This window comes from Argiope bruennichi, chromosome 7 (genome assembly GCF_947563725.1).
Source record: "Argiope bruennichi chromosome 7, qqArgBrue1.1, whole genome shotgun sequence".
Classification (NCBI taxonomy): Eukaryota; Metazoa; Arthropoda; class Arachnida; order Araneae; family Araneidae; genus Argiope; species Argiope bruennichi.
Genome location: NC_079157.1, coordinates 71,674,078 through 71,697,061, shown reverse-complemented (window position 1 = coordinate 71,697,061; position 22,984 = coordinate 71,674,078). Strand labels below are relative to the sequence as shown.

Below are 22,984 nucleotides of genomic sequence, written 5' to 3'. Positions count from 1 at the left end.
TAAACGGTTGAAAACAGGTTTTAAAAAAACTACTTAAAAAACGATGTACTTAAAACTATAAGCATATACAAAAAATATATAACTAACATAAATACAATTTACTTACAAAAGCATGCAACTAACCCAAAAATAATTTAAATCATCCATTGATAACGTTGTCATGGCAACAATCAGAACAGAATGCGCATGCGTGAATTTTCTTCGCCGGTTACGTAACGCAAATACGTGATTTTTTCTACGCCAGTTGAGGTAACGCTATGCGGATTAGAAATTTTTAATTTCCTTTATTCTGTTTTATTTTAATTCAAAAGTACTTCAGAATGAATCTGAAAGATTGATTCATTAACAATGTTTAATTTTAAATGATCAAACATTAAGAAAATAAACAGAACCGATTGAAATAATCCGCCGAAAAATTTTAACCCTAGCCTCATTACTGTTGGGAGAAAAAAAAACTGAAGCCTTTCTCGTTTGGCGCTGGGGATAATGGAAGATTTTTTTGGCGGAAAAGTTGGCGGTGGGGAAAATGGAAGATTTTTATTGGCGGGAAAGTTAGTTTTTAATTAATAATTAAAATTCTAATTAAAAATTTGAAAAAAGAAACCCCAGGTGCACATTCCCAACCTCCAAGGTATACATGTACCAAATTTGGTAGCTGTATGTCAAACGGTCTGGCCTGTAGAGCGCCAACACACACACACACACACACACACACACACACACACACACACACACACACACACATTGAGCTTTATTATAAGTATAGATTAATGTCGATAGGTGTGAATTTCAGTTATTAGTTAGACAGAAATGTTCAATGTTTTTCAGATTCTCTTCTTCATTATCATTAACTGAGATGGCTTAATTGCTTTATGGGCATAACTGCTTAACCTAATTATGGAACCGACTGAAACACTGATTCGTAAATATGTACGAAATTAAGATAAAAGTAGGGTAAGTGGTTAAGAGAAAAATCGTAAATAAAAAAGTAAAATAATGGGAGAAGTTTACAACTTTATTTATTTGTGTCACCATATCAGGAAGAAATACAACTTGTTTATAGGTTATCATGAAGATTTCATGCGTTTTGAATATTTTATAGAAAATTATCTTATAAGCATTATTTTTAAAATTATTAAAGGATGAGAACTCTCATTTGGATATAATTAGTAGCCAACAACAACAACAACAAAAAGAATCTTATTGAATAGTAACGAAAATTAAAATGTATGCAATTGTTTTTATAAATCATTGCACTGCCAAGTCAAATGAAGCTTGTTTTTAATTAGATGGCACTTTATAATATAGCAGATTTATTTTTAAAAATTTATTGTTCTATGTTTTAAGGCACAGCTCTGCATAAATTTAGAAATGTACTGTGATATTAATATAATAAATAATATCGTGAATGTCATTATTATTTTTCTAGATTTGACAATTTTAGCGGCTAGAAATACTGATTTTGTTTAATTTCGATTAAATCTCTTACGTATAATATAGCAATCAATAAAATTTCAAATAGCAAAGTGATTTTAAATTTAAAGTTATGATAGACAATTTGTGTTATTTTAATAGACTTATATCTGTCCGGTTCATTTAACACATAAATGACCTTAATGAAAATATAATTACATAAAATATCGCAGTACAATTTACGATCAATATCTTGTGAGCAAAATTAGAATATGCCGTTAAAAATAATTAAAGATTGGTAACCATAATTTTTCATCCAACAGGATGTACTTACAAACATACTAAATGACTTATAAAACTTTGTTTTGGATTTTATAAAAAAATGTATGAAATAAAAAAGTAAAACCCATTAGAACATTATCTTAATTTTCAATAATGGAACAATAAAAAGTATATAAAACGAATAAAAGGGTTTAAATTTCATTTCAATAATGAAACGAATTGTTGTAATTTAATGTCGCAGAACAATTTACGATCAATATCTTGTGAGCAAAATTAGAATATGCCGTTAAAAAAAAATGTTTAAATTTTATTTGCATTTGAAAAGAAATGAACTGTACATTCATTATAATTAAAAATAAAATTTTTATAACCGTGCAAAAAATATTTTATAAAGTAAATTTAGATGATATTGATTAAAAAAATGCCATTATTTTGATAATTTTAAATTGATTAATATTTTATTTAAAATTTTCATTCTATAAAAAATTGGCTATTTTGTGTCAAATAAACTGTAGCAACTGAACTGTAGGGTGTCAACAGATACATTCATTTCCCCTTCATTATTAGTAATGATTATAAAAGAGCGAGTAACAATATGGGTTTGAATGATTTATGTTAGACTCAAATGAATTGTATTTTTATCGTCAATACTCCGAGTGTCATTTTTTTTTTTTTTTTTAGAATTGAAAGGAAGAAGAATCATTAGAGTTATATCATATAGGAATTCTTTTTCAAACGTAAGCAAATTTTTAATTGTAATAATTTTAATGGATAATTAATTTATAAAGTATTTTTGGCTAAAGAAACTGATTTTCAATATGGATATTCAAAAAATGATAATTATACATTTAACAAGAAATACTTTCCTATTAAAAAGATTCATATAAATACAAAAATTTATAAATGCATGTTTGAATCTTTTATTAATATAATGAATTATTAGTATAATTAATAATTGAATTAGTATATTTAATAATTGAATTAGTATAATGAATGCGTATTTATTAGTATATCATTTATTAGTATAATAAAAAGTAGACTTTTTACTTTAGTTATAGTTTATTTATTAATCTTAATAAATAATTCACTGCAATAAATATGAAGAAATCTTGAAAAAAATCTTTTTCACAGATCCATTACCAGTCGGCTTCATGAGTGGAAAAATTCAATTAAATTAATCTAATAACTAATAATTAAATTCTGAAAACATGAAAACAATGCCCCATTATCGAAAACGCACAAGTATATGAATTTTCAATTTTTCCTGTAAGTTATTTAAAAAAAAAATGAATTGCATTATTCTGCTTTTATGAAAAATGAAACAAATAGAACTAAATAAAACTATGCAATCAGATAAACTGTCGTATTTATGATGCAGTTTAAATAACAAATGCTAAATAGTGGGATTAGAACTACTCATCGTAATTTTTGCTTTCTAGAAAGTTAAAGCCCGCTTTTTTTTTCCGAGTAAAGTTAAAGTTCTGACTTTCTAGTTGAAAATTAAATTTAAAAAATATAGATAAATTGGAAGAAAAAGTTTTACATAATACACAATATTTCCCATTAATTTTTGAAATAATTTACCATGTAATCAATAGTGTAGATAAACTTGTACAAATATCTTCCTACTAAAAGGTAGGAAGACGAGTATTAAAAACAGATATCTTGAAGGTTTTGAAAGATCAAATATAAAAAAATTTCGTGCATATTATTACCAGTAATATGTTTTCTTTTAGCGTCATCTCTTACAAATCCAACCCTACTAAGCATATAGAATTTTCGCGAATTTAATACTTTCCAACAGCTAGCACAGAATCTCTCAGACTGATAGATTTCAGTCAATCCAAACTGTTTCTATCGTGGATTTAGCCTACTCTGATATCCAACGGCTCTTTTCGATGGAACCGGTATCGACCCATGGGAGTAAACAGACCGCTCTAGGGTGCCTTCGGACCCCAACTCTCTGGCCAAGGGTAATGAATGCCATTCCGAAAGCGCTGTGAATATTCGATGGTCGAATTTGACTAATAGCGGTGGCAATGCCGCTGAAAAGGCTGATAAGAGAGGGGTAAATTTTTACACAAATCTCGTTCCTCCCCGTCTTTCACGCTTATAGTGCTGCTGTCTATTCAAATCTGTTGTGAAAGGAGAGGCATGCAGAACAATAGGAGATCCATTTTCTGCCTTTCGATATTTTTTGTTCCCCCCTTTTCGGTCTATCTTTTCTCTTTTTTTCACCCCGATGGATTTTTTTATTTCTTTCTCTTTCGGGTTTGGTTTTTAGGTTTCTTTGCGTTGTAATTATGAAGGTTGACACCCTGTTTAAAGAATCGATTTTGACTATGTTTTTAGAGATGTGATTTTTTTTTTCATATAAAACATGGAAATGTACCCATTTTCTTTTTTTTTTTTAAATTTATTTTGGTGTGCAGAATATATATACATTATAAGGTTTATATTATATCACGGTTGGAGTTCAATCCAGTTTTATTTTTGCTATTTTATAATTCTTGAGTTACCATTATCTATTACAGTCTTTAAAATTATTATTTTTTGTTATTTATATACAATATTTTTGTATCGTAAATTGTTATTATAAAAGTTCGTATTACTTTTTGAGGCGTAACCATATATGCAAATGTAAATACAATTACCAAAAATAACAAACCCTGTTCTAAATTTCCTAAGTTCCCAGTTATTGTATTTTCTTGAAATTATTTAAAATGCCGGTCGCTTTTAAACCTCCCTGCAGTTCCTGCTTGTCTTGTTTTCACTTGATTGCTTATAAATTACAGCATATTTACTGTCCATCGAATGGGACTCTTCATCATCGATGCCCGACGCCATGCTTTAGTATCTGGAATCTTAATAAATGAGTTGCCACAATAAGAACACAGGTACTGTTGTCAAATACCTAATGGCGATGGATGGTCTATGCATTAATCGTTACCGGAAGAGGTGTGTCCGTCATCGGAAATATGACCAACACAATTACATGAGCATTGCTATCCCCGAAAAAGGGAAAAAAGGAACCTTTCTATGGTAACTCCTTCTCGTTTGCATTCTCCACAGAATCTATAGATATAATAATCAACAAATTATAACTACTGATTTCATCGTTGCAAAAATTCATATCCCATTACTCAACTTAAAAAAAAATTCTATTACGATTTATTTAAGTAAGTTTTAGATGGTTACATTCACAACAGTATTTCTAAACACTGCCGCCGTACTGGCATAATTGCAGCACATCTTCCCCGTGCTCTGGGCGTCCCGGGTTCGAATCCCGGTTCAGGCATGGTTGTTCTTCATCTGCGTTCTATCTGTGAAGTGTGTGAATGTGTCCCCTTGTAAAAAGGGGTTGTGCAAGCGAATGTGTGTGTGTGTGTGTGTCATCTTCATATGAGCTAGAAGTCAGACTTCTGCCCTCGAGTGCTGAGGGGTCTTTACCCTAAGAAGCTACTGCACCCCCTTTCCGTGGTAACGCGGACACGACATCATCATCATTTCTAAACACTATTTATACTCGATAAATTAAATAAAGCAAAACACACACAATTAAAATGTGTTTTTGGGACTTGCGCAAAATTTTTATTTAAATTAAATAAGTTATAGAATATTTAAAGTAAAAGTTTTGTTTTCGGACAAGTTTTATAAAAATCTGTAAATTTAAATTAAATTAATTGACCACGATACTACCTTAAATGCATTTGGATAGTTACTTTTTAGTTTTTTCAGCTCTATTAAATTATTATTGTCTATTAATCAAGAAAAGTTCTGAATTATGAGCAGCATATCATTTATTACTAAACCAAGTCATATTACTTTTTGTTTTTCATCCGATGCGGCTCACATTCTTAAATAAAGGGACAATAAATTAAATAAAAAGATAAATCCATATTTCGAATTTCTATATTACATTTAAAACATTATAATGCGAAAACTGAAACAAATGCATAAACAACAACAAGAAAAAAGCCCCTGAAAATTAATTCAGTTGATTTGAATAATTAATGTAAAGCGGAAAAAATATTCACTTTTCCCGTTTAGAATCCCTAAAAAATGCAACACTAATAGATTAATCAAATTACACACACACACGAAAAAAAAGAAAGAGGAATAGTACTTTCTTTTAAGGAAACGCAATTTTTAAAAAAACTCTGGTTCTTTAAATTTGTTAAAAGCTTCATTCGTTTGTAATGTCTCTCTTATTACCGCTATTTTCATGCCATTTTGTTAAACTAATACTGCCGATAAAAAATCAATCTAATTTATAAAAAGTTAGTTTTATTTATGAAATAATATAATACTAATATAAATAATTAAAAAACAAAATTTCTCTTTATAGAAAGCACGTAAAGGATGGGCACGTTTCTAAATCAAGCAAAAACTAAGAAAAATTGAAACAGTTACAAAAAAAAAAAATCTATCCTACATAAAACATGTGCGTTATCACTGATTAGCATTCGCTTCGGCTTTCATATAATCATAACCCAGTCTTATCTTTTGCTTCGAATTACTCAGAACTCATGAATGCCGTGATAAAAATAATTGAGATGATCCTGAACACACGTGGTCTCCTGTAACTAACAGTAGAGGAAAGATAATTAAATGATGACTTTGTATGCAGCCAGACACACATAAATAAATTAAGAAGCAGCGTTCTGAGGGAAAAAATGAAGGGAATAGAAAAAGATAATTTGGAATTACTTTATCTTGGAAACGATCAATTTTGTTTTTTCCGAAGTCTTTTTTTTTTTTTTTTTTTTTTGCTCCTTTTCATTTAGATTTCCTTCCTTCCCCCTTCCATCTGTTTTAGAGAATTCAGCTACACTGCTTTGAAGCGCGGAACTAATTGTTCGCCATCTATTGATTCTAATTTTCGTGACGCTTTCTTTTTTTCTCTGTGAATTGTAATATTAGACAATTGTGACCGTCATTTACTTTATATAAAAGATTCAATAACAATAAAGTGCTCAAATTTTACTTCCATATAAATATTCTTAATGTACTGGAAAAACCTTATTAGTAGATAAAGCGATATACTAAATCAAGAGAGTATGAAGAAACAATGGGAAAAAAGAAAAAACAGAAATCAAATTACTAAAATCAAAATTTAAAAAAAGGCATATTTTCTTAATGTGTAAGTCTCAGACTTTTTTACTATTTAGGTTCCATTTTATCACATCAGATTTTATCGCACTTTCTTGCAATAATATTTATGAAATCTTCCGATATGTTCTGCAATTTTTTTAAAGTTCATAATGAAGTATCATATTCACTTTTCTTATTTTAAGTGCTACATTTATATTAAGTACGTTTGCTATTAGAATCAAAACTCAATCTAATTCGATCGCAAAATGCTTTCCTATTAGTTTTTATTTAATATAATATTAGGGCTTCCCATTTTTTGAAGATATTAATTTTAACTACTTTTTCTTCCAATTATTCAAACAGTTTAGCCCTATCATGTATCCTATGAATATTATAATTACTTTAAAAAAAACCTTGATCTTAAATTATATAATAAGAAAATATCAGAGCATTTGAAAAGTTTTGAAGTTGTAAACTTTTAGTGAGATAGTGAGCTCAGTATAAAACTAAACAACTTTTTTTTGTTAATTTTATGTACCTTAACAATTTCAGATAAAAAAAAAATAAAGAAATTCGTGTTATTTGCCCTTATTTCATCTTGAATCTGATATTTGCTAATATATGCATATCATTCAAGACTTTTAGTGATACAGGGAGCTCAGTATCGAATATTTTTTGGCATTACTTTATGTACCTTAACACTCCCATATCTAAAACAGACAAATGAAGAAATTTGCATTATTTGCCCTTATTTCATTTTGAACTTGCTATTTGCTAATAAATACACATAATTTAAAATTTTTTAGTGAGTTCATTATCAAAATAAATAAATTTTTTGGCGTTACGTTATGTACCTTAACAATCCCATATCTAAAACAGACAAATGAAGAAATTTGCATTATTTGCCCTTATTTCATTTTGAACTTGCTATTTGCTAATAAATACACATAATTCAAGGTTTTTTAATGTATTCATTATCAAGCTAAATAAATTTTTTGGCGTTACGTTATGTACCTTAACAATCCCAAATCTAAAACAGACAAATGAAGAAATTTGTGTCATACATCCTTATTTCATTTTGGAATTGTCTTGCTAATATATATATATATATAAATCAAGATAGTGAGCTCAATATCGAGGTAAAAAATTTTCTTTTGCGTTACATTATGTACTTTAACAATATCAGATCTAAAACAGACAAAAATAACGCCCTTATTTTATCTTGATTCTGCTATTTGCTAATATGTACATATAATTCAAGATTTTTTCGTATCCTTTAAAGTTCATTCCAGAGGTTTAATCACCAGAGCATGATTTTGATATCTCTCCGCAACCCAATCTCTGACACGATTCTCTTCCTCAACAGACACTCTCTTTGCCTATCCCAGCTCACTCCGCATATCGCTCCTTTATTTCACTGGAGACTCTTCAAACTCCCCTAACCCCCGTATGTACAAACTCCCTCTGAGAAAAAGACCAGTGAAGCGGCGATGGGGGGAATCAATCAGTCATATTCAGTGGCGCGCTCAGTGGCGTCTTTTGAAGCGTTTTCCTCCCCTTTTAACACCGGGACAGGCCTCATCCACCCCGCAAAACTTCTCTGTTGCGTCGGCAGCCGCAAAAAGTTTGTTTGAATAAAACCCTTTATGCTCTCCAAAGCATGAAATCTCATGCATTGGACTTTCTGGCTCCTACGATTTGGAGGCCCTTTTTTTTTTCTATCGTCTGCACCATCATTTCTTCCTCCCTCTGCTCCGTTCTTTTTTTCCTCACGATTCATTTCTTACCATCTCCATATGAAGATGGATTTCATTTTGACCTCCTACCAAGTCTATTTCGGTTTGGATATATATATATATATTATTTTTATTTCAAAGTTCCATCTAGGAGCGAACTCTTTAGTGCCGTACTCTGTCCTTTGATCTGTTGAGCATCGATTCGTTGGGCACATATTTTTATCAGTAAAGACAGAATGGAAAAAAGGAAGAGAAAAAGAAAGAAAAAAGAAATTTGAAGATGCTTTGTGATCTCCTCTACTCTGAAAAATCAAGCATCACACGGCGAGCATTTATATGCCAAAAGAACCTTTAATAATAGTTTAGGATTGTTACAAAAGGACATAAAGTCGCAAGATATCTGCTGTCTTGATATCGTTTGATAAGTAATCATGTAGCAGAACACTTGATTTCTTTTTGTGAACTATTTGCTTCTTTTGAATTGGACAAAATAGAATTGCTGTAAGAATTTGGGGGAAATAATGCAGCTTTCTAGTGTTTGACTAATAATTAAAAAGCAAATAGGTTCAAAAATGTCTGCAGTATTTAAGATTTGTATGGTTTTCTGTAGGAAGCATTCACAAATTGCAAAGTTATATTAATTCAAATCACCATAGATTAAAAAAAAACTTTTGGTGATGAATGAGTAGATTTATTCAATTCGTGCTTTTTTCTTAGAGCAGAACTTTGCAACACCTATTCTTGGGATTCTAGCATGCAATTACGGAAGGAAGTTTTTCAAACATAAATTGGAATGGAAAATGACTAGGGATTATATATATATTTAGTGTAAAATTTATATATATGCATATATATATTGACATCTCTTAATCGAATTTAAATTCTAATTAATTTCCTAATTTTTCTCTCAACTTAATCCATATTAACCTTATTCTAAAATTTTCTATTTCCTGATCCAATTCCCACTTTTTTATTTAATTAATTATACAGGCACTCTATAAAATTCCTGGTCTCAACATTTCAGCATATTTTCATGCTTCGAGTGAAGGGATAAAAATCCTCAACGCTAACAACCTTCTTTTAAAGATACATATATTTCCCTTTCCTTAAGTCCATACGTATCAAAGAATTCCCTATCAAAATTGCATTATAAAATCACTGAAGGAAAACATTTTGGTCTCTTCTGCATATGTATCGAGATGTAGACGTCAGTTTTATCATCGTTTCTTGCACATAAAATGCCTCCAATAGTGAAATAAATCGAATTTTTTAAAAATTTTAGAAGTTTCTCCTATCCGGCTGCGCAATTGCTAAAATGTGTTTACATATATATAACAAGAGTAAGATTTTACTTTAGTTAAAGAAAACATTGCGAATTTCAGTTCTTTGCTTTTATTGAATTTCTTTACTGCGGTTAATATATGAAAATAAATTTTCCTATATTATTCTGTTCTATTCTCATGCCACTTACTAAACTTAAAGGAAACGAATAAGGTTAAAATTAAAGTGATTGATTCTTTTATATCTTGATTAGATATTTAAAGATTATCAAAACAAACTTTTAGAAATTTCAAATTTTGTCTACTTGAAAATATTCATCTTGCCATCAATATGTATTAATAGGTTAGAATATATTTATTAATGAAGAATAGATTTATTACTCATTTCCAATGATAAATAAAATTGTCGGAAAATTATCAAAATGCTGACAAATCAGTGAAATATTAAAATAATTTGTAGTGTTCAAAATATTTCCTCTTAACATTTGTTAAATGAATTTCTATTTTCCACATCATTATTCTTTGGTGCAATTATCCTAATAACGTAAATTCAAATACGAAAGTTCATGCCGTCATTTGTAAATATAATCTTTTATGAATCTTTAATTTTAAGCTATTTATTCTGCGGGATTTCGTAAGCAATTGCATAAACTAAAACTCCATTAGCGCAAGAGTTTGTTTTTAATATTTTTTCTTAATAAATGTATTTATCAAAATTACATTTTTATATTCTAAATTATAATATGAATTAATCTGGTTTATTAAGCATTTTAATTACAATTCCACATTTTTGTACAGATAATTAATTTTGAATATAAAAAAAAACAACTCAAAGCAAAAATTTTATTTTTCAAAAAGAAATTAAAAAAAAGGACTCTTAAATTATATTTTATTATTCTTAAACGATATTTTATAACACTATTTAAATATTTAAACCTATACTTGAAGTAACATTCTCGTGAAGCATCCTTAAGTGATAGTCAACCAACTTTACAAACTTTTTAACTAGAGGTCAAATCGTTTCTGTGAGCGGTACATCATTTTCCCCTCAGAAAAACCCACATTTTTTGAACACAATATTGAGTACATTTCCGATAAATATTCACAAATATACAGTAACTATATTGGTAAATTGATAGTTTTCAAGAGTAAAAAAAAAAAACTATTCTTGCTGAAAAAAAACTCTCTAAAATTATTGTATAAAAAATTATTGTATGATCCATTCTGAGCTAGTGTGAGATGGTGGGGGTAAGAGGCTCTCCACCCACATTTAACCCCACTGCTCGAGATCTGCTAGAGGTTGAAAGATTTAACCTCCTCTAAACGTCTCAGTGATCATCGCCTATTGTTGACGGAACCCCGAAAAGGGCCTTCTGTCTGAATTAAGGGGAGACAGATGAAGGGAACATACCCTTGAAGATCATTCATCTTGTATGATTTTTTTTCTCTATCTCTTCAACTGCTTTTAAATAAAGAAGGGGGGAAACAGTGAAAGAATAAAGAGAGAAGGATTGAGAGAGAAAGAAAGAGAGAAAAATGAGAGAAAATAAACAAAACAAAGAAGCACGCTTTAAGTGAGCTTGTTTTTAGGGGGGAAGAATGAAAGGGGGGGATAGAGTAGACATTTATGTTGCTCTTTTCACACTAGAGGGGGCTAAAATGCTCTCATCATCAAACGGAATGCGAAGAACGGATTTGAAGATGCCTTGTTGAGGTGGTGGAAAATTGGTTACGTTTCTTCACAATGATAAAGAAGGGGATGATGATGAAGAAAAAAGTGAGGAAGAACTCAATTATTCCGCTGAGATTCTTTTCTTTTTTTTTCTTTCCCCTTTGGTTTTCTTTTCTTTTTCTCCTTTTACTCCTAATGTACTCTTAGCAGAGTTTTCACTCCTTTTCTAACAGTTCACCGCTTATAAAGGAGGTACTAACACACGTTTTTTTTCTTCTTTCTCTAAAGCTTTTTCTGTGTGTGTGTGTGTGTGTTTTTTTTATCTGTGTCTCGCTCTCCTTCTGAAATGTGTGTAGAGAACTCTTGTGATTCGAGTGATTGTTATTTGAGTGAATTGAGTTTTATTTCTAAGCAATACACTGTAGCTTTTCTGGGTTAAATGAGTTTGATTAACTCACTCAAGTACTTCTAGTGCTAAAAGAGACTAAAATGTGTCAAAGAACTGGGAGAGAAACGAGAAATTAGAAAATTAAATAAACAATAACCAGAAAGAAGAGGCACTTTATATCATATGGAAACACTCATTAATGTTAAAATATATAATATTACACATTTTATATATATCAGGTAAAATTATATTGAGTTAATTTTAAATAATTAATGAGTTATTTCTAAATAATTGTTATTATTTTGGTAATAATTATTAAAAGTACTTCTGACTCACTGAAATACTTCTAGTATTAAAAGATAATAAAATTTTTCAAAGAACTGGGGGAAAATAAGAATGAGAAGTGAATGATGTGAAAGAGGGTGGATATTATATAATAATTACTATAGAGTTTATTAATTTTACAACATATGATTCAAAAATTTTATATATATCAAGTAAATTTGTTTAAAAGGAAGAAAGTTTTATACTTCCAATTACTGTTATGATTTTTTAAATAATGATTATAAAGGTTCCTATCACACTTCAAAACAAATTTTGTCCGCAACTAATACTTTTGAATTGAAATAAAAGAAGTTTTAATCCGTAATCTTATTCAGAATTTTGTTCCCTTAAGAGTCCAAATGAATACAGAATTACTATTCTAATATTATCTGCTGTCGCAAATTGAGATAATAATTTAAATTACATCATATCTGATAAATAATTTTTTGTCAGAGATGAAGAATATCATGATTCCTCATAAATATTACAATTAATTAATTAGTAACCTCATCAGCCAATTAGCGTAAATTAATTGAGGATGACAAAGAAATAAAAGACCGCCATTTTTCTTTTCGAAGCATTATTTTCATTATCCGACTCTATTATCAATTAACAAATGAGCTCGAATGTTTAAAAGCTCCCGAACTTTAAAAGTTATTCAATAGCGTATTTACAAAATTCAAATACCATTTTCAGCCAGACTAATTGATATTCTATTCCATATTTGCGTAATAAAAGCCAAACTTATGAAAAGAGAATTGTCTCTCGCCATATTCCCGATCAACAAAAGTCACTTTCTGTTAAATAGAGAAATAATGCAAAAGCAATGGCTATAAAATAGCCGTTCGCAACAACAAAACCGAACTCGATGATGACTTTTATATACTCACACACTCAAGTGTTGGAAATCCAACAGGTTAAAAATGTTATTTGTCGCAATCCAATCCTAATGTAAAAAGCAGATATTTAGTGTTCGATTTCCACTAGGGGGGGGGATACAAATAAAGCATAATGTCAGAGACCTATAAACAGTCCACTCGATTGAATGAAATGGTTATTACCATCGTATTTTAATACTACGACTCATTGACAAAATCAATCAGCAGGAAGAAAACATGGCAGATGCCCCCCTTCGATTTCCGTTAGCATAAGCCAATATTCCGTTAGGAAGCAATCACGTGACTGCTGCATTTGTAGAGCTCCAGATAGGCTGCCTGCTAGTATTGAAGAGGCTCCGATTCATTCGCATTTTTTTCTTTAATATTTTATTTCATAAGAATTTTGGAAGAATCTATTGACGCAAATTGGAAACGGATGACATATTTTTACCGAATGCTTTTGTGCCTTTCAATGTAATATAATAATTATGGATGAATTAATAGGCACACAGATACGTATTGATATCTTTGTCACTAAATTGATTAGATTAAATGCAACAGTGTGATTGATTGAATAATAGGAATAAAATAGCACTACCAATCGGTTTGTTTCAGTATTCTCTAAATTTATAGTTCTTATTGGGGTACAACGAAATTAAAGTGTTATTGTATAGATTGAATACATTTCATAAGAGATTTTTGTAGTTTGTAAAGAATATCCAGCATTTTCAACGGCAGAGTTAATAACCAATAAACATATTATTAAAATCATGATCAATAAAATTTTTTGTATTCTTTTCCTTTAAAGTTTATTAACTTGCGTCTTTCGAGGAAAATTTATACAAGATATTAAGCAATTATTTACTTTGTAAGTAATATTTCCTTTCATTTAAGGTGTTGTTTATTTGAATAAAAATTTGAATTTTTTCTGTTAATTATAGATTATTCTTTAGAAATCTAACTACTTTATTTGTGTAACACTAATATGCAAAACCTTAAAAAAAATCTCGCTTGATAAGAAACTTCAACATGCATTAAAAATATTTTTAATAATTAAAATTGAAATAATTATGTGGGATTTATGGGCAGTATTATTTTCTTACAACAGATTTATATCACCCTATAAGATGTTTCCTACCAATTTTAAAAATATTTTTTAAAAATATGTTCAATTTTTAAAAAGGTTGTTACTGTAAAAGTACTACTAGAAAACTGCAGAAAGCGCGCTTGGTGAGATTGGCCTTTTGTTATAATAAGACATTCTAACATTACGTTTCAGTAAAAAAGCATAATTTTTTTTTTTAATCTGAAGTTTCAGAAACGTATAATAATTATTTTCGAAAAATATTTGAATGGATATATTTCAGTGTGAGTTAGTTGAAACTGCTTTTGCCATAGTAAGAAATCAGTTATTTTGCCATAAAAAATTACATCATCGTAAAATTCGAAGAAATTTGTCATGTAGCCTTCAAAAATTACAAATTCGTCAAAGTCTTTCGATTTCAACAAAAAGTAAATTAGTTTAGTTAGCAAAATATATCCATAAAATTTATGTGCAATTATTTCTATAGAAAAATTTATTCCCCGAAATTTTCAGAATTGTTATGAATAAATTTAATCAAAAGACTTTTTTAGGAATTCAAAATACTAACCATAAAGATATCTATATTTTTAAAAAATTTGTATATAAGTTGAATGTTCATTTTTCTTTAATAATTTTTAAATGTGAATCTTGTTCAAAGTCTCAGAGGCAACAAATACTGCTAGCATTCATTTTTATTCATACAGTATATTTATTATGGTAACAATAGTCTTCTGTATATTGGTAAAGTAATTTTTGTTTTTACATTCATTATACAGATAAATGTTTGATAAGGAAACTAAAAAATCTTAAATAGAAAGAAATAAAAATTTTTTTTCCTTTTCCCACTAGTTTTGATTACAATTAAAATTACAGTTACTTTTGGAATCCTGGATAAAAATAGAGTATGTACAAGCCTCCATGAAAATAATTACGGGCATCTTAAAAATACTGGATATAACTAGGAATTGAAGAAATTACTATTTTCCTCATCAACGAAAATGATAGTTTTACACATAAAATTTTATCATAATATGGTTTTCTGTCCAAATGCATTTCAATACTTTATGAATGTTCATCATGTAATGTGAATTTAAACATTTATTTCTAAAAAAAACGAAACCAAATAATAAAAATGTTGCCTCAATTTAAGATAAATTCTACGACGTTTAATTTAATTAAAATCATATGCTTTATACAGTACGATACATAATTTTTTAAAATACATGAAATTGAAATGTAAATTATAAAAATTATTTAAGTTTTTTTATTGCTAATTGTAAATGAATTGCACGTCAAGTGGAAAGATTGACGAACCATAAACGGACAATTTTTAGAAAAGTTTTAAATCGAAAATTGCCTCTTTCTTTTTGTTGTAAGTAAATAATTTGTTGTATTATCGTTGAAAATTATTTTTAATTAGGTATGCTATGTAGAAATAATAAATACACAATTCTATATTTCATTGAATTGACATTTAACAATACTTTAACATTTTCCAAACTGTAATCAAAGATCAGGAGAAAATTATGGCAAAATAACTATATTTCTACTATGTGTCATTATTTCATTCTCGCACCCTTGTGTAACGCATGTACTGGAAGGTTCGAATGTCGACCGCTCTCCATCCAAGCGGACTCTCTGCCGAAGTCGAGCCTATAAAAAAACACACAAAAATACATACCGGAATATTCACAAGCTTGATTCCACAATCGGTGGACAGCTTTGAAAAAAGATATCGACAAGATGTAACAATAAATGTCTTTCTTTTCTTTTCTAGCATAACATGCCCTTAAAATAAGATTTATTCGTAAAAACATCAAAATCGCATGCAAACACAACTATTTGGGATTTTCTTCTACTAAGTAAAACAAAAATCAAACTACTAATTCTAAAAACGATTAGCTCTTTCATTAATTGAAACTAAATAAAATACAACTGTGATATTTTAATTTGCATTGTAATTTATTCGGTTCAATATTTGGGGCAAACAGGAAAATCTTTATTTTAATGTGTTTTAACCATTTTGAATCTGTTTTTTTTAATCAAAATTCTTTTCTTATTTTATTGCATGCAACTGAATACCTTTTGAATTTTGATTTAATGAGAACATAAAAAATTTTAATAATTTAACTGAACAGAAATAAGTCCTCTTATTAGACTAAATAATTTTGATATTGTGTATTGAAATTTTCAATGAATTAAGTGGGACAAATGTAGAAATTTATCTGTTTTCTAATAATCAATAAACACGGAAATGATGTTGATATATTTAATGAATGTATGTAAAATAAATAGATGGGATTTATAAACACTTGACACACACAAAAAGTTTGTAATTTTAGTTTGGAAACTAATTTCATTGATATCTATTTCCTTTCATTCTGGTTTAATCGTAATCAATTTTGCATACATTCTTTATTTTTTGTATGCTTTTACAAATTGTTATAAATGTAATAATCAAAGGCTTCATAGGTCATTATACTGTTTGTTTATGTTTGTGATGAATGCCATTATTAAAAATTTTGAAATAATATGATTGCGATATGGAGTGGTTGCACAATAGTTAATTTTTAAACTTTTAGAGACATTTCCACTTGGGAAAAAAGTAAATGTCATTATATTATATGTTGTTTCAGTGAAAAGATGTTGTACTGAAAAATTTACGAATAAATATTTATATTATCCTTCGATATCTTAACCATATTTAATAAAATATTCTTGGCCCTCTAGTATTAAAAAAATATCACTATTGCGACCAGTACTGACCGACTTTTGAAACTTTGGATTCCTTTATTTTGGGCCAATTAATGGGTGTCTTGAAAATTGGTGTGAATTGATTGGCAGTTTGTCTCGAAGTTATCATTGAAATGATTTTAAAATCGTCTAAATCAACGATAGTCAAATCTGCAAAGTGGATCTGTTTTTGTTTAAAATCTGAGTATGACAAAAATTTTTTATTGAATTGGATAAATAAGGTCGAAAATTTGTATAAAAATTTAGGCTTCTTAATTTTTTCAACGGAATCTTTATTGACGGAAATAAATATAATATGACGGAAATAAAATTTAATTCTTCATATCATTTAAAACATTTTTCCAACAAGAAAATTATGCTTAGTTTAAACAGTTTAGAAATTAGTTACCGGACTACGAATAGAACGGACACCATACATATTTCTTTATTATTCGAGAAACATAAGAAATAAACTAGGTCGTCTGCCAAGGTTAAGGAAATAAAATTTTATCTTCCCTTTGTGTAACCTTTATATATTTTAGTACTGCTTAAAAAAAAATTCTGCTTTATGACAAGAATTTAATATCTTTTATTAGAGATTAAAATTAAAAGTTTGACTTTAGAATCCCAACTAACCGCATTACAAAACTAGAACATATGGAATATCAAAAGGCGACTTCCTCAGGGCATGAAGAACTCCTCTGAATCCCCTCCTTTCACCGTGCACAGATAATTCTATGCTTGACGAAATTTCACGCATAACTGGTTTATTTGCTATTGAAGGTGATTTTTACTATCCATTTTGACTGATGGGTCCAGGTACTACAAGGGTATGCTCCTCTTACGGAGAATCCTTTTAATTAAAAAACCATTTGCCTAAGACGGAAAGGGGGTGGGGGAGGTCAAGTCTTGCTTTCTGGGGGTAAGGGGCGGAAGGGTAATTGTTCTTCGGAAAAGGAGGCAGTGCAATCAGGAAGGAGCGGGCATTCATCATCATAGACCTGTAATCCAGTCGGCGCTTACTGACACTCTCTCTCGAAATTGTAGATGACTGAGTGTGTATCTCTCCTTCACGGAAAAGAAGTGAAGAGAGAGAAGGGAGGGGGTACAGAGCACTTGCTACGGCCCCCCACCTCCCCTTCTTGCTTAATGACCACCCTCCGACCGGCGTGTTTGCATTGCCAGTTGGCAATGAGAAACTTTTCCCTCTCTCTCACTCTTTGGGTAGCTTTAAGTGCGGGAAAGTGCCGGGTCTTCTGGCGATGAAGAAGAAGAACCTCAAGCAGAGGGTGGAGAAAAAAAAGAAGGAAAAAAAAAATGGGGCGGGGGAGGAAAAAAATCTGCGAAGATTTGCTTCTGGGAGTAAGAGGAAGAGGAAGAAACGTGTTCCACGAATGCGTCGGCACATATAAAAAATGTGCGTGGAAAGAGGAGAAGGTTTGCAAAAGAAAGAAAGAAAAAAAAAAGTCTTCTTTTTCGAAGGGTTGGGGTATTTGCATGGTGTGTGTGGCGAAACGAAGTTGAGGGGTACATTATCCTTCCACCAAGTTGGAGTGATAATTTATTCACTTCGGTGAAACCTAAGGGGTTAAATGCGTTTATAAATTCCCGAATAAGTTGGTGGGATCAAATTTTTTCGGGTTGAGTGTTGAGGCTTAAGGCTAAAATCCGTGAATTATTTTGTCGAGTTGTTGAGGAAGACATCTAATGCCGTCTGATACGTTCCGTGCGGTGTGATTTTAAATTGTTTTTTGGGATATAAATTTCAGCAGTTGATTGCATTAGATATTAATTAAATTTATCAAAATAATCGAGATAACTATTGCTAAAATATAAAACATATTTTAGCAATTTGCGAATTTTATCGTTTTTTTCAAATTATTCGAAATTTAACATCGGTTATGTTTTTTTTAGCAATCAGCGTATATTTAAAAACTATCTAAATATGTCGTATCAGCTTTTCATGAAGAATTCCACTATCATTCATATTATTTTTGCGCAATATTGATTATTAAGGTTTACAGATATTTTGAATTAGAGCAACAGTTTTTGAAATTTATTTCTACTGCATATTTCTATATGCAGAATTTATATGCAGAAATATAATATAATTCTATATGCAGAAATTTATTTCTATATGCAGAATGAAATAAAATTTGACCATACTTTAAAATAAATTTAAAATTTTAGCCAAGAAATAAATATTAAAAAAACTTATGGGTAATTTCAAACAATTTAATCACTGCTTTATTCAAATTGTCACATCTGAAATTTATAATGAATATTTTATATTGACGAATAAAAAAAAACTGAAATATATTTTTCTGCCATTGTATCTTTTTAAACAATATAGATAAGTTGGATGTGAGATTTTATACAAGTGATTACAATTTACTTCGCATTATATCTTCTATATTTTCAAAAAACTTTTTTTTAAATTTATAAAGCTATGTTATGTACATTTTTTTTCCTACCATTTTTCAAATTTGTTGGAAATTGTGTAATATTTGGAAAATTAAAGAAGTCTTATTTTTCAAATATACATTACTTATTAACGATGAATTTCTAGTATAACATAATGCCAGATTCTGCATGTTTTATACGTTTTTGTTTGGCAATTAAATCAAAGAGCAATTATTTTCAAACTCGATCAATAAATTCTGCTTACTTTAACCCTTCTTTGCATGATGATGGAAATTTCCATCATAACATTTAATAAACAAAAAAAAATTGTACTTAAAACAAATAAACATAAATTGGTTATTTCTGGCACCTTTTTTCATGACTATTACATAAGAAACGTAGCAATAAAAAAAAAATAATAATCCACAATCATTATAGCGGGTTTGAACTTGTCATTCCGCTGTTTGTTATGGTTGGAAGAAACGTGCGATTTCTTGAATATTTTTTATAACTAATCTGAGATATTTTTGCTAATAAAAGCGATAATAAGTGGAGAAATTTAGAAGAGAGAGACATTGAAGATTTTGTTCTGAGCTTAACATGTAAATTTGCATGATGATGGATATTTCCATCATACTTTTTTCAATTATTTTATATTATATATTTATACAAGGATTTTTTTCTTTAACCCTTTCTATGGCCGTGGGTAGTATGCTTCCCATCAAATTTATCAATCTTTGCATGAAATTATGAATGTTGGCATAAGTTCTGACAATTTTTTTTAGAAAGACAGAAACTTAGATGCTTCAGTTCTTTATCTCACACAAAATGATGTGTCTTGGTTTGTCACTTAATTACTAATTAAGCAAATTAATTAATCAAATTAAATTTATCTAATAAGCTAAATGAATCCCTTTTCTTATTCTAATTTCAAGTCTAAAAATATTTTAACATAATATGACTAGAAAAAAAAATGACCCTTTAAAGGGTTAATCTAAAGCATGAATTATATCACCCTGATTTGTTTCACACAAAAAAGAAAATCATGGAAAGAAGGGTTAATTATTCAGGTGAAATTTTACGTCATCCATTATTTTCTTTGTGCTGGGTATTTCAATATGTAACTAATATGTAAAATTTAAGCTATGGTATTTATTGATAAGAAGCATGTCGGTTTCATGGTTTATTTCTAAAAATAAATAAATCGGGTTCACATAAACAGAGACAGTATAACTTTACGTTACCAGTAAAACTTTACGTTATATAATGGGATCGAACTTTATAAGCATAACTTGAAATGACTTAAAGCATAAATACTCTATAGGTTATGAATAGTGTTTCGGTTAGGGGGGAGCAAATTTTTTATAACCCACCATTTAAAAGGCTACAAAATTCAACAGCCGTGAGCTGTATGTAGTGTTTATATACATATAAAACTCAATACTCGGATTTTATCACAGAATAGCGAAATAATTTAGAGAACGGAGAGAGAAATTTTCTCCTCTCGACCAAATCTCCTCGGATTTCTTTCTTTTTTCTATTACTTTTTTCTGGTGTTTTTTCCTTTCATTTTTCCTATTGGGTGGAGTTTTGACCCTCTTGGGCCTTCCAAACACAGGCCTTATAACGATCCGTTCTCGTAGTCCAAATCGATGATTTCGTATAAGCAAAATATCGATTTTCAATGAAATACAGAAAAGAAGTGTAAGAACACGACTGGGTCTTAAAAGCAGCGGCGGCCCCTACTTGCAAGGGCTAAATGCTGGAGGGGATGTTTTCTTTTTACCCCCCCCCCCCCTTTTATTCTATGCTTCATACTTCTCTCAAAATCTCCTTCCTGCCAATTGGCGATTTGCTTGCTCAATTGAACTTTTCAAAAATGCGAAATGAAACATGATGATGTAATTCGAATTTCACAGCAACGCAAACAAGTGATACTGTTCTTTCAAAGACGGTGGTAGGGTATTAGGGAAGAAAGAAATGAATAAGGAAGAAAAAAAAAGAGCCAATGATTGTTGTTGTGAAGCTTACACAACAAACTTGTTGAAAATGTTTTTAATAGAAAAAAAAACTGCTTCTCCTTCTTTATATTAAGAATCGATTTTTAAAAACGAATCAAGAAGGATTACAAGTTATGTGAAGGAGAAAATTACTCCCTGAATGCATTTTTTTTCCTTTTCTTTTCCTTTTGGTTTATTTTTTTGTAATTTTATTGAAAGGAGCGAATAAAAAATTTAAATTGATAAAATCATTGATTTTATTTTATTGTAACGTAAGTTTTAGCTTACATTTTTCTTGAAATATTTCAGTAAATATGGGAGCATTATGCTATTATTTTGTAGTTGAACAACATGAAATAAGGCAGTACAGTAATTTTACACTTAGTAGCATTTACCATTAAAGTTAATCGGTACTAGAAAATGTTCTTAAGAAAGAATTTTATGCCGATTCTTCTCTTTTTCAAAGGTAATTAAATTGTATTTATTGTATCAATTCAAAAAGACATAATATGCTTTGATTTTGTTATAATTTTCTATTAATAATTTCAACATCTCAATTAAATGAATAATTTGGTGCTAAAAATTGTCATTACAATATTTTTTCAGATATATTTGTTTGATAATCTCTGAGAATTTTTATATTTTTGAATATTTAAGAAACTTAATCCCGAGAAGTTTACAAGCAAGAGATCTGTTTTAGTAAGAAACGAATTTGCGATCATTTTTTATTGAATTTAAAGGAAATTTATGACAACATAATAATATTTTTATCTATAGAAATTAATACTCTTAAAATAATAATTAAAAATTGCAAATAAAAAATAAAATATCTGCAAGATGTAAATAAATGTAAAGCTTGCTTTATCCCTGTATCAAGAAAATTTTTAGCTTTCAGATTTTTAAATTAAATCGCTGAATGATATGATGAAAATTTAATTGCATTTTAATATTATTTGACTATTGTTTAAAAGAATTTATGTAATCTAAATGCAAACGATTTTTAGCATCTTACTAAGCAGATTGAGTAAAAAAAATTTCAAAAGCTTTGGTAATCAGAAAAATCAGAAAATGAGCTTGTAATGTCGCCGATAATTACAATAATAAATAGGATTTAATTTATGGTTGTATGCAATATTTATTGTTGTTTTATGGAATTAGAATTCCTTATATTTATTTTTCTTTAAATTTCCCTGCATTAAACATTTTAGAGCACCGGATTATCTTCATGTATACAAAACGGAGCAATTTTTTTAATAGTCTTTAGTATAATATTTTCTTTATATATATTTAAATAATATCATCAATATAATGGGAGTTTATAGAATGGTTGATGGACAGATTGGAGAAAGTTAATTATCAGTATAAATCGGCTTGAAGAAACTCTTCTGTCATATATTGTAATTAATATTAAGCAAATTTTTGAGTTAAAAATAATTAAAAAAATGTAGCAGAAATTCTTCTATATTATTTGAACTAGATTATTGCAGTCATTTTAAAAAACCCAAGTAATCATAATTTTCGAGCTAAAATGTCTGACTATTATAGAGAAATTAATTTTAAATATATTTGCCTTGCATGATAATTGTGAGGCATAAGGTACTCACAGGCAAATACTTATTCATTCTATTCATTGAATACTTGTTACATAAAAAATTAAGCTCTGTGATGAAAATTTTCTATTTTATTCAAAAACCACT

General features: G+C 29.1%; 1 protein-coding gene across 4 annotated transcripts in view; it reads right to left on the bottom strand.

Annotated features, from left to right (window-relative positions):
• The window catches only part of LOC129976065 (homeobox protein onecut-like), a 303,229-nt gene that overhangs the window by 109,224 nt on the left and 171,021 nt on the right, over positions 1 to 22,984 (bottom strand). The window contains exon 4 of one of the 4 annotated variants that reach the window (XM_056089429.1): positions 15,833 to 15,871. The exons of the other annotated variants lie outside the window; for them this stretch is intronic. Within the exon in view, the coding sequence (XP_055945404.1) occupies positions 15,833 to 15,871 (39 nt within the window). The remainder of the gene's footprint in view (positions 1 to 15,832; positions 15,872 to 22,984) is intronic. 4 annotated transcript variants of the gene reach the window in all.